General features: G+C 36.5%; 1 protein-coding gene across 1 annotated transcript in view; it reads left to right on the forward strand.

Moving 5' to 3' along the window:
- The window catches only part of MRPS27 (mitochondrial ribosomal protein S27), a 45844-nt gene that overhangs the window by 1709 nt on the left and 27810 nt on the right, over positions 1-16325 (forward strand). Inside the window, exons 2-4 of the mRNA XM_048051702.2 lie at positions 391-468; positions 6091-6161; positions 8067-8125. Coding sequence (XP_047907659.1) covers positions 391-468; positions 6091-6161; positions 8067-8125 — 208 coding nt within the window. The remainder of the gene's footprint in view (positions 1-390; positions 469-6090; positions 6162-8066; positions 8126-16325) is intronic.

The raw sequence follows: 16325 nt of genomic DNA on the forward strand, positions 1-16325 counted from the left end.
TGTTTACAATTTTCTACCTACTTTTAACTAAATGCTAATATTTGATGAAAAAAGGCATGTGTACAAAGAAGCTGTTCTTTATTGTTGTTTGTTTGTTTGTTTTTCCCCGCCTTTACAAATTTCTTCTTTTCTTAAATACACAGTTCAGTTTTGGGAATATTGCATGCTGAAAATAACTTTTAAGGGGGAGCTCTTCTGTTTCAAAAATGACAAAGTAATAATGGCTTTTGCAGACACAAGGAATTCCAACTGCTTTGGTAGTGCTGCTGACAGCTATGCCAAATCAGTAAATGTGGCAGAAAAAAGGTGATATCAGTTAAATAATTGATGTGCTTATTTAGAACTGTTTAGGCAACCTGGCACAGTGATGTATTTTTTTTTTTGCATTAGGTAGACGATCTCTTCTTTCTGCAGCCTATGTGGACAGCACAAAATGGGAAAAGAGACAAAAAGAAGAGCATAATCTGGGTGAGAAAAGTTTATTTCTTCCACTACGACTGATTATTTGCAACTGAAATCATTTTAGGCTAGCTCATCATCTATAAATACTTCAAAATAAGAAAAAGTAAGGAGCAAAATGCTTCTGAAGTTCTGTGTAAATGTGTGCTCAACATGTTAGAAATATCTTGCGTATTCAAAGCTGAAATGCTGAAACAAGTGAGGATTTTCCAATTTAATTAATGTTCAGTTTCTACAAGCTGATTTTTTTCTTTCAAAAAATCCAGAGCTTTTATGAATGACATATTTTTGTCTGAAAGCTAAGAAGACTCTCTCTGATTACAATTAATGTTTTAATTGTAATGCAGTGCAAAAGATGACCTACTCTGTAAGTATTACAGAACATTCCTGTTTAAAAATGTTCTTTTAAATAATATTTTCTTCAGAATTTTGCAAAAGGGAAAATTACATCTCTTGTTGAAATTTTATATTTTTTACTTTAGGAGAAAAATTAAACATTTCATTTCATCTGAGTTGCACGTTAAACTATATATGTATAGTTCTGAGATCCTGCATGGGAGCTTTGTAGCTAAATTCACTGGCTAGATCACATTTCAGATGATATGCCAGCATATTTTTGGTGTATATGTTGCATGGCAAGCACCGTGGAAAACTTTTTTTCTGTGCTACAGGTAAGTATGCATTATTTTGTGCCACAGGTGGAACAGTTTTGGAACAGCTAGATAGATTTGTTAAAGTGTTTTACAGTACGTGGACCAGAATGGCTGGTGGGTGTTCATGAACATGGCTTGGATCATGCAGAGACTGTTGTACATTCTAACCCTTTACTGTCCATAGGACTGCCCATGCAGTGTTTTCTGACCTGGAGCCACAGGCATGAATACCCTGGGATGCATTTGAACTTGTCATTTCCAGATAAAAGATGTTTTTTGTTTTGGCTAACTTCACAGGCAATAGAGATCCCTTGTAGAAGAAAACATTGTACAAGTTCTTGTACAGTCCATGTTTGGCTTTCCCTAGCCCTAGCAAGGCCTTTTGTGACTCTTTGGCAAGCATGGTTTTTGCTGTTGATCTTGGTTCGAAGTTTCTGCCAATGATCTTGATCCAAAGCAGATGCCTGCTCTGTGATCTTCCAAGAACTACTTTGCATTTTCATTCTGTGTTCACGGAAAAAGAAAACAAGTTAACACAGTGTCGGCTGTATTAGCATTTGCAAAGAGGAGGCAACACTAGAGACATCTGCTCTGTAGCTGTCAGTTGCATGGTTGTGCATATAATCTGTCTAGCTTCAACCATCAGTTGATGGTTGTAGCTAGAGAGAATTCCTCGTGTTGAGAAGATGCTATTTTGCTTGTGTATTTCAGGCACTGCTTCAGAACTTCTGTTTTGCAAAACTGTGTTGTGTTACTACACTTGCAGAAAAAAGTATTTTTGAATTAAAGATGAAAGTATTGTTTTAAAGCTAGTTCAGTTTCTCTGCTGCAGTTGTTTGGTGCCATCTCAGACTGAAACTTATTTACTGTGTCCATGTAAGGACATCCTATTCTCTTCTCCATAGTCCCAATTTAGCCTTCCAAGCATGGGTGTGTTAGCAAACTCCAGTACTGAAAAAAGTATGGGAAAGAGCAAGATTGTATTTTGTGTACACAAGCACGTTTGTTCAGAAAGGCATTTATGGTCCTTGCCTTAATTTGGGATTTACAAACTACTTGCTGATAGGAAGATACCTGTTTAGAAGGAAATTCTACTCTTCTTATTAAAAATTAAATATCAAGGAAAAGGAAGCATGTCTGGACTTAGATTCTGTAATATTTCAGTTGGTTTGTCACTAACAAGGGTAAAATTGCATGATAATAAGTATCTTGATAAAAAAGATAGCAATTACCGAAGTCCAAGGAGCTAGCACAGGAAATGTCTTTGTAAAAAACTCAAGGTATCTGAAGTGCCTCACCCAAAGCACCAGGTGGCAGTGCCGCCTTTGCAAGCTTGAGTAATTTCCATTGAAAGAATTCTTTTGTATAAGGTTCTTTCCAGAAGCTGCTAGGGACGTGGATATACTGAGAAATGTGAAATGTAAGTTTGTACTTGCCTCAGCCTTCATTTATATTTTTCTTTCCTCTTTAAAATCGATCAGGGATGTCTTTATGTAGAAAATGTAAACACGTTAGCTTGTGAGTTAAGGTATTAGCTCTGTCCATCATTCCTAGGGTTGGAAAATTTAGGGTCTCAGTTGTATCAGCTTTATAGCTGCTGCTCCATCACTGGTTTTCAGCCCTGTCCTGGATGGACAACTTCTGAGAACTAAAGGGTAGTTTATATCCTGTGGCCTCACACCGTGGCCAAGCTGGCTACTTGTTGAATTCCATATGCTATGGATTGGTATATACTAGGAATCAAATAGAAACTATATGGATTTCTTAGGCCACCAAATGGGAATTAGTTGTCATAACCAGTGACTTGGAAGATGAGGGACAATATTTTCCCAGTTGTTATCCTGAATCACCCCTGCAGGCAACAAGAAATTGAGTTGCTGTAAGCAAATGGAAAAAAAGGGTGAACAAGAAATCTGAGATACTAATATTTTAGACACAATTGTGAAGTCATGTCCAAAAGCTGTGACTTCGGCTCAGATGTATGGTTTGTTTTCTTAGTTTGTTTAAATCCATGAGGAACTATAAAATGCGAAAATATGCTTGTAGAGGAATTAAAGTTTTGTAAAAGTTTATTATGTAGAAATTTTGGGGCAGTATGTATGAGAAAGTATTTGTACTAGTGACTTCTTATATAATGACTAGCAAGTACATAGTGTGAAAGCACCTGCAACATACATCTGTTAGAATATGCACAGAATTTTGCTTTGGCAGTTAAAATATTTGTTTGGGTTCTACATCAATGTTAGCACTCAATTTTTATTAATGATGTTGCTAGGAGACCGGGGCAGTCACGCTCACATTCTAGTACTTCTGTTAGGAAGTTTTTAACTGAGGACAAGCTTTAATCTTGATTATCTAATAAATACTTAAAGTAAGCTTGGTTCAGAAAAGGTAGTTAAATTATTTTAAATCATGAATCTGAGAAAAAAGTCTGCTCTTAGGCAGTCTTCCAAAAAAGCAAGCTAGAACAGAATTAGTCACTCGTAATTATTCATATCTAGAAACTATAGCAGAAATCACAATTTGTCTGGAAACAAAGCTACATTTCCAATTTACTTGATTTGTTTGCTATTTTTTTTCATTAACTTTCTTTTTATTGTTATTCATGTACTGGAGCTGGTAGGTAAGTGATTGATGTTGATTTCCATGCTGAAGCTTTGGTGGAATTACCTTTGTAGACAACACAAAAGGTCAATTGTTAAAATTCTGTATGGGAAGTCTCCTAAAGTTGGCATTTGTATAAATTGCTAACAGTCTTGAGATCTTGCACTCATGGCATTGTATTCATTTGGTTTTTAATCTCCTTAAGTACTCATCTTCCTAAAATGGACTTTCATGTTCATGAGTACTTACACAAAAGAACTGCCAAGCTCGAGGTTGATTATAGCCCACGATGGCCTTAAGTGTCACCTTAGAGTTTTCTGAGTGAGATGTGTAACAGAAATTTTTCTGGAGTAAATAATTAAGTTCCCAGGCTGTGCCATTGTCTGTCTCAGATCCATGTTGCTTTGTCATCAAATATAGCAGATTTGAGTTAACACTTCTCTTCAGCCATCTCAAAGCACAAATGAAGAACGTTGGCTGACAGTAGGCTTAGTAAATTTAGGCAAGAATCTTAGTAAATTTAGGCAAGCCATTCTTGATTCCTGTCAAGTTGACCCAGCTGCAGCATCTGCCCTCTCTTAAATTCTAGCACTATTGGTAATGCGCTCAAGGACTTTACCTATGTGCTGCATCATGACCTTCCTGAGTGCTGGGGAGACAGGTAATACAGAGTAAAATACAAATACTTTCTGTATGGATATTCCCACATAGAATGCTTTACTATTAAAAAGGTTGATCTGCTGTCTTAGTGGCTTTGTGGTGTAGCGTGGCATTGGTGGTCTATATAATTTCATCATCCTGTGTTGTATTTTGCAGGAGCTGGTACTTGCCTTGGCATTTTTGCCCTTAGTTTCCATTCCTTTTCATGGTCACAAAATGCTCACCTTCCCTTAGCTGAAGATAACTGCATGTCAAAGATAGTCTTTTGGTGTTTCAAATAACACCTTCAAGTGTCTCAGAAAGGAAGAGGTTATGTAAATACTAAATACTGGTATGCAACAGACAGCAGCATTATCCAAACTAAGACTCAAGTAAGACAGACTCCTGCCATTTTATTACAGCAAAAATCTTTGCACATGCTGTAATTTGAGAGAGCATTTTTAAGACCAGAGTAGCATTGAATACTATTTCTGCTGTTAGAAGTGAAGAATACTCGAACTGAACTGTTGGATTACTGTTAATATTCACTGGTGATGCAAGAGCACTTTTAAATCACTTGTTCTGTGAACAGAACATACATGGACTGCATCTCTTGGAGTCACTGTGTGTTACTGGTACAATGCTGCTTCCTGTCATTTCTAATTTTGCCAGCACAGAAGGCTTAGTCAATTCAGATGTGGTGCTATAAATTGTGTCCACCTCATGTTCCATGGACAGGTATGGGAATCAGATGACCTTTTCGGAAAATGAATTGTAAAATGAGCCAAGCCATTGACTCTTGCAGCATGGCCAATGGGACTGATACAGAGGTGACAAAGAGGCTGGTTTAGTAATAATTGGAGCCTTGGGGTGCACTGGAGGAAGGGAGATGCTGGTGATTTGATGAGAATATGTTGGATTCCTGTTCCTGGAAAATGAGGGAGAAAAGAAGGAAAGAGTATGGTTGAAGTCTCTAAATAGGGTAAATTGAATATCATCAGTTCATGTCTCAGGTAAGAATCAAACAGCTGATGCTGTGCATACAGTGAGCACCTTACCCTTCCTGAGTTATAATTATTTTCCAGGAACAGTACAAAACTAAAACTAGAGATTAAATTCATGTAGTTCTATATTTGTCTACCTGTTCAACAGTCAAAAGCTTTACAATTCCAGTATGGTCAAATTAATATTGTTATATGACTGCTTGAGCAGAATGCTATAAAGTTAATAAGGCACTGGCACAGTGCCCAGTTTGGTTAACAGAATTTCTTTCACCTGCTGTTTGTGACAGTAGGGTTTTTCTGTATGGTACTGCTTCTTTCTGTGTCTCTTTGTTTTAACACAAAGGGAAGGACAAACACCAAAGGCACTGTCCAGCATACATGAAGCTTGAAAGCAAGTGTCAAGTATCAGGACATCTGTTCAAGGTTTTTAGATGAGATATTTTAGCTATACTCATTTCATCCCATACGTTATAGCATAGTTTCCTTTTTTTTCCCAGGTCTTCTAAAAATTTTTAAATCATCATGTTAAATACCTTTCCACATATTATTTTCTGTAAAAGTAATTAATAATAATTGAAAGTATTGTTATATGCAACTTCAAAATGAGAACCAAAATAAGGAACCAGAATTTAATTTTATGGACACAGGTACTATTCCAAGTTACATGACAGCTCTGCAGGTTTTCCTGTAATAACAGTTGATTAAACATACTATTTTTCTTTTTTCTTCAGCTGAATTAGCCAACTTAATGGACAGAACCTATGAAAGAAAGCTGCCTGTCAGCTCTTTGACAATAGACCGGGTAAGAAAATAAATTCCAATTGTAAAGTGATGGAGATGACAACAGAATGCTTATGAAATTAAGGAAGCCCAGAGGAGATGAATGATACCACCTCTGTCGGGAGTTGTGGGATCGTAAATGTCTTGTTATACTGTTAAATTGTTGTGTAAAATGTTTTATTATTACTTTCTGCTCATTAGTTAGTATCTGGACTGTAGGGTCTTTAAAATAAATGTTTTTTCTTAGCAAAATTGGGCCTTGCTTTGTTATTTGGGCTGTGTATTTCTGTAATATATATTCCCTCCCTTCTTGTGCTTTCTCTCTTTGTTAGTGAGAGTTTTAATGTCCTCTCAGACATGTCATGAGAACCCAGGCTGCTAAGGGAATGCAGTGCATCGGTACACTGCCTGTCCACATGCATATTCCTCCACCTCCAGGCTCCCGTCAAAGTGAGGCAGGGGTAGCTACGTTTTGCCTCTATAGTTTTCTTTCCTCACCTCAGCAGACTGACGCAGGACAAATGTTGACAGGGTTAAGTGAAACCATTATTCTTAACTGTATTTAATAACCACTTCTGATGTCTGGATGGATTAATTTGGGTAGGCAGAGATGTGAGATGTGCTTTTAAGTTCTCTGTGTATGTGACCATTTGTGCCGAAGAAGCAAATAAATGTCACTTGGTTTTTAAAAGTCAATTTTCAAATTTGCCCCCCAAAAGTTGAATCACCAACCTGGTACCTCAATAACAACATTAATGCTAATCAGAATCATTAGCGCCACTAACTGAAGAGTCACAGAATGTTTTGTATGGTTACTGAACATCCTTGATCATTGGCTCTGAGACTGTACGTGGAGGAAATAGGTGTTTCTCTCCCTTTATTTCTTAAGCAGATTTACTTCTTTCCCTCCTCATGTTTCTGCTTTGGGCCGACCTATTCCCTGGAGAAGTGGCATTTCCAGATTTTCAAACAGCCCCTCTTTCCAATACCTGTAGCTCACATAAAATTCTCATTTTCCAAAATGTAAATAAAGCACATGGGCATGCTATTGCCTCACTCAGAGATGAGATCTACGTGTACACATACGTAAGGAAAGTTAAGAAACTTGAAAGCAAGCACCAGTCAGCTTAAACTGTCTAAAAACTATTTTTAGCTCATTCTTAGGATAAAGAAAAACACTGACTTTGAGAACATGTTGTTTATATATTCTGAGGTAAAGGTATTATATAGAGTTCCAGCATCTTTGTACTTATGATAAATAAAACAGGAAAACAGGATTCACTGTTACCATAGGAGAAAGTCTGGTTGAAAGCCTTGGTTTTAATTAAACAGTTGATAGCACCGGGAATTTTGTAACAATGTCTGGAGTAGGTGAAATTTTAAATGGTTGGAAAGTTGTGCTTTATAGTGTGGGGGGATGATTTTTTTTCTTACTGTTATTTGCATGTATTGTTCCTGTCCTTTAGAATTTATCATATAAATGGGCAAAACAGGAAAATGTTAGGGAAAAGAGTGATTTTTAGAAAGAGAGCAAAGGCATGTTGAGACTCACTGAAAATCAGAAAAAAAGCAACTGAAGGCACATTCAAATTAAAGGATATGTTTGAAGTAGAAAAAATAATGCAAGAAGGAACAAAAGTAGTGGGTACTGTGTTTTATGGATGTGATTCCTAGGTCGTCTCCATGTTTTCAAAGTACATAGCAGTTCTTATAGGTGAGGGGGGAATTGTTTGAGTTCCGAAAAGATTTTACTTCCTGCAGTCCAGAAGAAACCTGACTAGAAATGAGCAAAGACTTGAAGACCTCCATTATTTTTAGTTACTTAAATATGTACAACAAATCTGTTGTGTTTATCCGGATGGCATTTTCTTCTAATATCCTTTGTGAATGCCCCTTCTGAAGCTTTTATTTCTTATTTTTTAATCAGTTTGTTGACAACATTTCTTCACGAGAGGAAGTGGATCAAGCTGAATATTACCTTTACAAGTAAGCATCTTTACCCTCAACATGAACTTTGAGAAATACAAGTAAATATCATAAAGTCTTGCCCTTTAAAGACTCTGACCCTTTCCAGCATATTGGCTTTGATTTCTCTGTTGCAATGTACGTCTTGTTGACGAGTCTTTCAACGCACAGCTAAGGGCCTTTTTGGTAACTTCCCTTTTGTCATGGCTACCCTCCTTCCAGACCTCTGCCATTGACTCCTGTCGAGCATGTTAGTCTGAGATACTGAACTGCTAATACAACTGCCAGCTATGATTTCAATTAGGGATGCTGAAATCATAAGGAATTATGTCTGTTCACAGTGTTTCCTTCTCTACCTTTTTTATCCTTCAAGTTATAATTTAACTAAATTGACTATATGCATATTTGCATGTGTAAGTGTGGGTCTTGGAGAAGCTTGTTTTCTTAGAATGAACAGAATTGTATACTGGGTTGCCGTGGTAATGATCAAGACAGCAAGACTAAACAAAGTATAGCTTTGAAGGGTTTTTTAATATCCCTTTTTCATTTTGTGTCCCTGATTAACTGTGTAGTTCATCTTATTGCATAGGTTGTTAGGGTTTTCTACAACTATTTTTGTGTTGAGTAAAGTATATTGGGTACCTTTTCTGCTGGTGTCAGGTCGAATGCTTGCTTGCTTCAGATCAGTGTCTCTAAATTGAGAGGGCAGTAAATCTTGCTGATCACTATAATAAATTAGTTCTTTCATGGATGGTTACATACATGTACATACATTAGTAATTTCATGGATGGTTACATACATGTCTTGAAAGCTAGATTTCCTGATGATGGTGATTATAGCTGATACAGTCAAAGTGCATGAGAAAACATTTTTACGAATAATGCCAAGTGGTTATATGTAAATAACAATTATTGTTACTTTAATGAAGATGTTTACTGTATGGCTGTTATAAGTAAAAGCATAGTTTTAAGAGCAGGACTACATTACACTTCAAATCTCTAATCATCTGGTACTATTGTGCAATACCCGAACCTCAGAGCTTCAAGATGGAAGCAAAAGAATCCAGTTTGCTGTGATATCTTAGAATGAAAAAATAGGAGGAGGAAGAATCTCTTAAAGAGTACAGGTTATTGGAGCTTTCATTCCTCCTGATCAAGATTTCATTAATCCTGTCATAAAGAATCTATGTGCAGAAATCAGGTTTTGATTCTGCGAAAAGTCCTGGTGATAAGAAAACAGGAGAAAGTAAAGGCTGTTTGAGAAAAGCCCTTCGTTTTGTTTTACGTGTGCACTGTTAGTACCTTCTGCTACCTTTCTTGAAGTTTGTAGTGTAAGTTGTGCCACACAGACTCCAGTTCTCTCTAATTCAATCAGGCCTTGTAGGGTAGAGGATGCCAAGGAACCTTTGAATGCCCTAACACCAAGAGAAAAGTGTGGTAGTTTAATTGTGGAGTCTCAAAATGTCACAGACAAAAACAATCAAGATAGTTGAGTGAGCTGTTTACATGTAATGTATCTTTAAGGCTCTTTCTTCCTTCTTGAAAACAAGAAGTTGAGAGAGAGTGACAAAAATTAGAAGCACAGGAAAGCTTCCATAGTAAAAGGAAGAGAATAGAGTATAAATATCTAACATATAAATATCTTTCCCAGTCTTCCTCTGTGCCTGGTTAGTACCCCAGTTTAAAATACAGGGTTTTTATCCTTAATAACGTGTTCTAAAGAGGTTTTTGTAATTGATACAGATTTTAGTAATCTGTAAGGAGAGAATGGAAGGGTTCTGACATGTCACGTGGCTTGTCAGACAAGCTTTGGTTGGAATTTTTCTTGTATGTGTACTTCTAATGCTGCTTGGTTCTGATGTTGTGAAATGCTTAGTCTTTTAGTGATGTTCGAATTGGTTTTCCGGGAGACTTAATTCCCTCATGTTACATGGAGCTATTTATTCTCAAAATGCATTAGCATGCAGGTAGTGAGACAGTATAGAGAGGTCTGTAATTCATGTGAAAATGTAAAAATCCCAATTATAACATAAGCTTCCCTTTCAAATGAAAATAAGTGTGCTAGCTTCAGGAAATACGAGATGTGGTTGGTACCCACAAGGTCCCTTTTATTATTCTTTACATTTTGCACTTATGCTAGAGTTCAAATGAAGGACACGTTTAGAAAGATATCTCTTGGCAGCTGGGAGGATGTTTAACACAGAGTCCTGCAAAAGCGGCCACACCATGAGACATAAAGGAGGTGGTAGAGAGGGAGAGTTAAGGGATAGAGAAGCTTTGTCAAGAAATCTCTTTTTCTGGCTTGTCACTTCCTTAATGAAAAACAGTTCAAAGCACATTTTTTTGTTCTTTATGTAAGGAGAGTAAGCTTTTAAAAAAAGAGAATTGCAGTATCACTGAAAAGCTTTATTGTATCTTCTAAGGCATACAAATCCACTGGGAGCAAATGGCATGTATTTTGCCTTGTAAGTTGACTGTATGTGCATTTGCTCAAACATAAATATGAAGAATGCTCCTGAAGCCCCGTGGTTTTTGCCTTCACTGTCTGTAGAGTGTAAGGTGGAGATTTTGATGTCTCTCCTTAGTGTTGGATGCTTCTGGCAATGCAAGGTGAAGGGTAGTCAGTTCCAAGGCCCCTACAAGTTTTGAACATATTTGTGGTATGAAAGGGCAAACTTTGCTGTGGAAAGAATCAGAGGGAAATAAATGGCATTTCCATGCTTGCTGTGTAGGTTTTTCCTGAAGACAGGAGAGCCAGAATTTGTAAGCTTTGTAGGGTAGATTTCCCTTGTAGATTTCCCAGGCAGTGCATAATTTTGAAAAGTAGTATTTTGGAGTAATACAATAATGTACTTAGGGTCCTGAAATACAATATACGTATTATATTTAGACCTGTTTCTACTTTTCATGCTTTTAAAGCACTGAATCTCCAGCCATACTGTCTCCACAGAGGATCTGGAGCTCTCAAGAATAGCAGTGTGGAAACTGCTATGCAACATTGTGGAGCGTGTCAATAAGATGGTAAAGGCCATTTTGAGGCATGACGTCACCTGCTTTCAATGCTCCTCTTTTTGTTCTCTTCTAAATACCTCCCCACCCCAACTGTCAGACTTAAAAATCCTTTCATCTCCTAGGATCTCAGCAGAAATACTAATCAGAATGCAGAGCACTTTCAACCTGATCAAAGAGCTGCAGTTCTCCTTACTTTGTCCTGTCTCACTGAGATGTCACTATTTCTCACATCAGGGTGGTTTTCAGATGATAGAAACATTAGCATAATGGAGAGAGGTTTTGTGGTGAGGTAACTCTGCTGATTCTGTGTAAAGGTTTTGTGCCAACAAAGATTTTCAATGTGTCTGAAAGCTATTGGGGAAGTTTTATGTTAAGATTCCTTGAGAGGTTTTTTTAATTGCATTAATAGAGTTTTCTGATCATAGTGCAGAAAAAGTATATACACTGTCTGTAAAGTGCAAATGTTTGTGTGGATGTGCTCTCCAAATTCTTGCACAATCTCCCTCGAATTTTTAATTGCTGTTCATTGACTGGTACTTGTTGGAAATGGAGTTATTTCTGTATATTTCAGTGCTTATGGTTTGGGAACTGTACTTGATTATAATCATAAAATGGTACAATATCAAACTATTGGAAGTTCTTCTTAGTTATGCCATCTTTCATGGTAGCAAGTTACATTTTTGAAGTCTGATTTCAGCCATTAAGTCATTTTGGGACTATAGCAGTCTCCATATGTATGAAATATGCTTATTCCTTGCAATGCCAGTGTATCAATAGTTAGTCCAACATTACATGCAAAATAATTGTCACCTGCACTGTCATTACCAGCATGTCTGTTTTTTAGGTGAGAAAGTTGCAATGTTTAATACTTTCATGTCTATCAAGTGATTTAACGTTGCCTGAAAACATTCAGTTGCTCTCAAGTATTGCTTATAATAAATGGTCACAATGCACCGAAAAAAGATTGACTCTTGGAATACACTGTGCATGGCATTCATTCACAGTAACGTGATACCCTGTTTTTGTATTTTCATCTGCAGAATGTAATAAGTACTGTTAACCTGGTCCAGCACAAATAGAAAAAGGAGAAGAGATACAGACACAGTTGTACAAGATACTTAATTCTTCCTTTGAGTTGTTTTCTCTGTGATAAAGCTGTAGATGACATAGACTTGGCTTTAGCTCCCTCCCCAGAAATATGAGCACTGAAAAAAAAAAAAGATATAAAAATAAATGAGTCAGAAATATCTGACTATTATTCAAGTCATGCAGCAGTTATGTTTTGAAATTGTATCGAGAAGTGATGGAAATGTCTGAGGGAAAAATACTCTTCATAGCCAGAATGGTATGTTTTACCAGTCTGGATGCCTGCCTCAGTTGAACAATCCAAAATAATTTCATTTGCAGAAGACTTGAGCTGCTCTTTGGCAGCCTGGGAGATACAAGGAAGGGAAGCAGCAGACAAGTTTACCTAAGGAGAATATTCTAGTGATTTGCAGTAAGTGACTGACAGAAAGACCAGTTTTTAATGTGGTTGCATATGGTGCCCAATGTGATGCTGCTTCATGGGAAGAACTGCTGGTCACTATCCAGGCAAGTGCTGTCAGATGTAAGGGTTATAGTTTTACTGACTCCACAGCTCTTCTGGCCCCAGCATTCATTCACTTCTTCACAGAGGGAAACGTGCTTACTCTGCTTCCCATCCTTCGCAGTTTGTACACTGTCATTGTCTGTCCGTAGTTTGTCACAGTCTGAGCTGTAGCTGTAGCAGTCTTTGGAGAAAATAACTAAAAGCTACTCTTGAGAACCCAGAGCCAAATTTCAGCAAGCCTAGTCCTGTAGCCATATCTTATTCAAGTAGGTGTACTCAGTCACTGAAATGATACTGTAAATTGTGGGAGAGCTGTTAAATAAAGATGTAACATTGAAAAGCATTCAGAAGAATCTCTCCCTGCAACACAGATCTTTTCAGTCATCTGCTTTTTGTAATTCATGTGTCCTTTTGTAAAATCTTTCCTTTAAGCTTGGCAGCAACTAGACAGTAATTTTCTAGGCACTGCATATAAGCAGAGAAAAAGTTGGAAGACTTGCATTCAATGCTTTTTTTTTTTAATGTTGCTAACTCCAAAGGGACAAGCATTTGGATTTTTAAAACCCTTCATATTTAAAACAAGGGGAAAGAAAGTTTCTTCTACAAACAATATGTAAATATATCAATCTTAGGTTAAAAAAAAGGGTATTTCTGGAGTAAATAGGATGATAAAGCTGGTCAGATTCTGAAATGAAGAGAACTTACTGAGTCCATATCCTATGTAGATGCATTTTTCGTTTACTATTGGGAGAAGGGATTTCATTACCTTTCTAACAAGAAAAGAATATTAGCAGAATTGGCATATCTTTCAGCGTCTTTCTTGCCAACAGCTCAAAGCATTCTGTATAGTAGATAGCACTAGAAATAGACTGAAGTATAATGTGAGTGGTAAGTATTTAGATCTTGACTGAATGTTGTACTTGTTACACATTGAAGGAGAAAAGGCAGTTTTGTCCCAGGGTTTGATTTATACACACCATAAAGCTAACATTTGCTGTATTGAGTGGCATTTTGAAGGTTGTTTCATAAGTTCCTGCACCAGCAAAAACCCTGTCTGGAGACGAATTGTGTATTGTATTTTAGAAATATGGAAAGTCTAGACAGAGGTTACATTGCACCCAAAAATGTAAAGAGTGAGCAGTTCATATGAATACAAATGAGCTGGACAGAGTAAAGCCTTTTGTAAGCTTTAGAATCTAAAACACAAACACATGCAGAGATTTATTCATTTGCTAGCTTTGATGACTAATCATTGTAAAGATACACTTGAGAATTAACCCCATCCAGCTTCCACCGAACGGAGCTTCAGGTTCCGTTACAGCTCCTGAATAGTATTGGCAGCTAGTGCCAGACAGCAGCTCCAAAGCTATGTAAACAGAAGAAAAAAGCATATAAAGTTACTGTTTCTGTTGAATTCTGTCTGTTACAAATTTCCTAAGTAGTACTAACCAGTACATCAATCTTTTCCAGTGAGGTGATGTTGAAGATTGCAACTACTTTGATAAAAACTGAATTTTTATTAGGGTTACAACTATACTCATAGCTACCATGATCCCTTCTTTGGAAACTGCTAATTTGGTGGTTATTGTATCCATCAACCTGCATCATTCCTTTGTAGTGCAAATATTTATTCTATTTTGAATCAAAATTAATACAGCAGAAAAAATAACAGTGAACTACATCATTAAGGAATAATCTAATAATATTAACATGCTGTAGACCATAGTTGTTTTACTACAGACAAGTTGATTCGAATTAGAATTATTTGAACTGTTGAATTTGATCTCTTAATTCAAAGAAAAGACTAATAAAGTTTTATGTTTATAATTGTATTTATCTTTCTAAGACAGCCTTATTGTTGTTTTCTGATAATCTTTGATTTTCTTTGAAATTATTATGCTTTTGAACCCTTTTTATGAACCTTTTTTGTGAACCTTTTTTTTGTTTGTTTACTGACCAACAAGGCTATTGTGTTTTTACTTGTAAGGTTAACAGGTATTCATTTACAGGCTTAATTTATATATTTTATTATCTTGGCAAAAGAGAGAGGTGTTTACCAGAGTGCTGTTTTCCTTTGATGTGAAAAACTATCTTAAGAAAAAAAATTGAATTAAAGCATTACCTTTCTGCAAATGTCAACATCTTAATTATTATACAAACATTAATTAAGTAACATACAATATGGAAAGTATTTATCAGAACATGCAAGTCTTGTTTGTATTTGGTGAAATGAGCAGACTCAGAAGATGGCAAAATTTTAGTATTTGTTGACGTCAGTTTTGTATTTGTCATCTATCTAGAAGGTTTAAGCGTGAGTTCCTGGTGATTTCAGTCTTAAGTTACTCCTTGTCAAGCTGAACTAAACTTTTTAAATTTTTTTTATATAAGTTTAGTAGCACTGGATTGTGGTCTAAGCAAAAGCAAGGGTAGACATTCAAACGAAAAATTAATCCCATTTTAACTTTATCTGTCATTTTAGCTTTATCTGTCTTCACGTGTAATGTGTAAAATACTGAAATAGGTTAAGAAAGGTAAAGCATGTGTCCTTGGGAAAATACGTGGTTTTGTGCCACTACAAACAGTGTGTACTCAAAATGCTGAACAGTTTGAATGTCACAAGTTCAAAACACAGAAATGAGTAAGAAGTCAAAAGTCTTCCAAATTATGTATAGCATTTCTTGGGGATGTCAGTGGTAGTGAGTACCTTACTGTATTCACTAATAAAGAGTGAAGGCAATTTATGAGATAAGTTATGGTGTTAATTTGTTGCCATCAGTGATGATTTTGTGTGGGGTGAATCAGGTTTAGGTGAAATGTATAAGCAACTGTGAATGAGCTTCTCGTAAGATGAGAACAAGTATTTGGTTGAAAATGGGTTTTTAAAACAGAAGCATTTTGTTTTGGTAAATTTGATTCTGGAGAAATTTAAGTTAGTAGCTGGAGCTGAAAGCTTCATAGAAAGTAGTATTGGCTCTGTAGTGTCCTGATGTTGGCATAAGAGTCGTGTAGGATACCACAGCTCTTAATTTAAAAATGTGTTGGGCTGAATGTGCATGTTGTAAAGCTGATTCACTTACCTGGGTTTGCTCACGATTTTCTGTTTTAATTGCTTTTCTCTTATTTGTAACAGAAACTAATGCTTGTAAAAGGGTGGGACTGGAGATACATTAAGTGTATGAAATGTTTTCAAACATTCAGGTCATATTGCAGTGTAGATTAGCTTGGAAAGGGGTTTATTTCTGTATGTCTGTCTGCTTTTTCTCTTCTTTACAAAGTTTGAAGAAAAATTCTCCAGGAGACTAGCATCATGAGTGCTGATAATACCAGTACATGCAATTTCATGACACTGTTGGTTTCATACTGTGGAAACAGCACCAGCTGGAAGCAAAGCTGGAACCAGAACATCTTTCTGGTAATTAGCTACATGAGATTTCCTCGTCTGCATCATATTTTCTTAAGAACGTTGTCAGTGCTCTTGAATGATGGCAAGTCATGTTCAGGTTTTGTAGCATAAACTGATGGAGAGAATGACAAAGGCACTAGAACATTTTTTCATGTTATGAAAATGAAATACAAGGTCCACATACACTTTTCAGTGAGAGCTTCCCTTTTCACTGC

This window comes from Anser cygnoides, chromosome Z (genome assembly GCF_040182565.1).
Source record: "Anser cygnoides isolate HZ-2024a breed goose chromosome Z, Taihu_goose_T2T_genome, whole genome shotgun sequence".
NCBI lineage: Eukaryota > Metazoa > Chordata > Aves > Anseriformes > Anatidae > Anser > Anser cygnoides.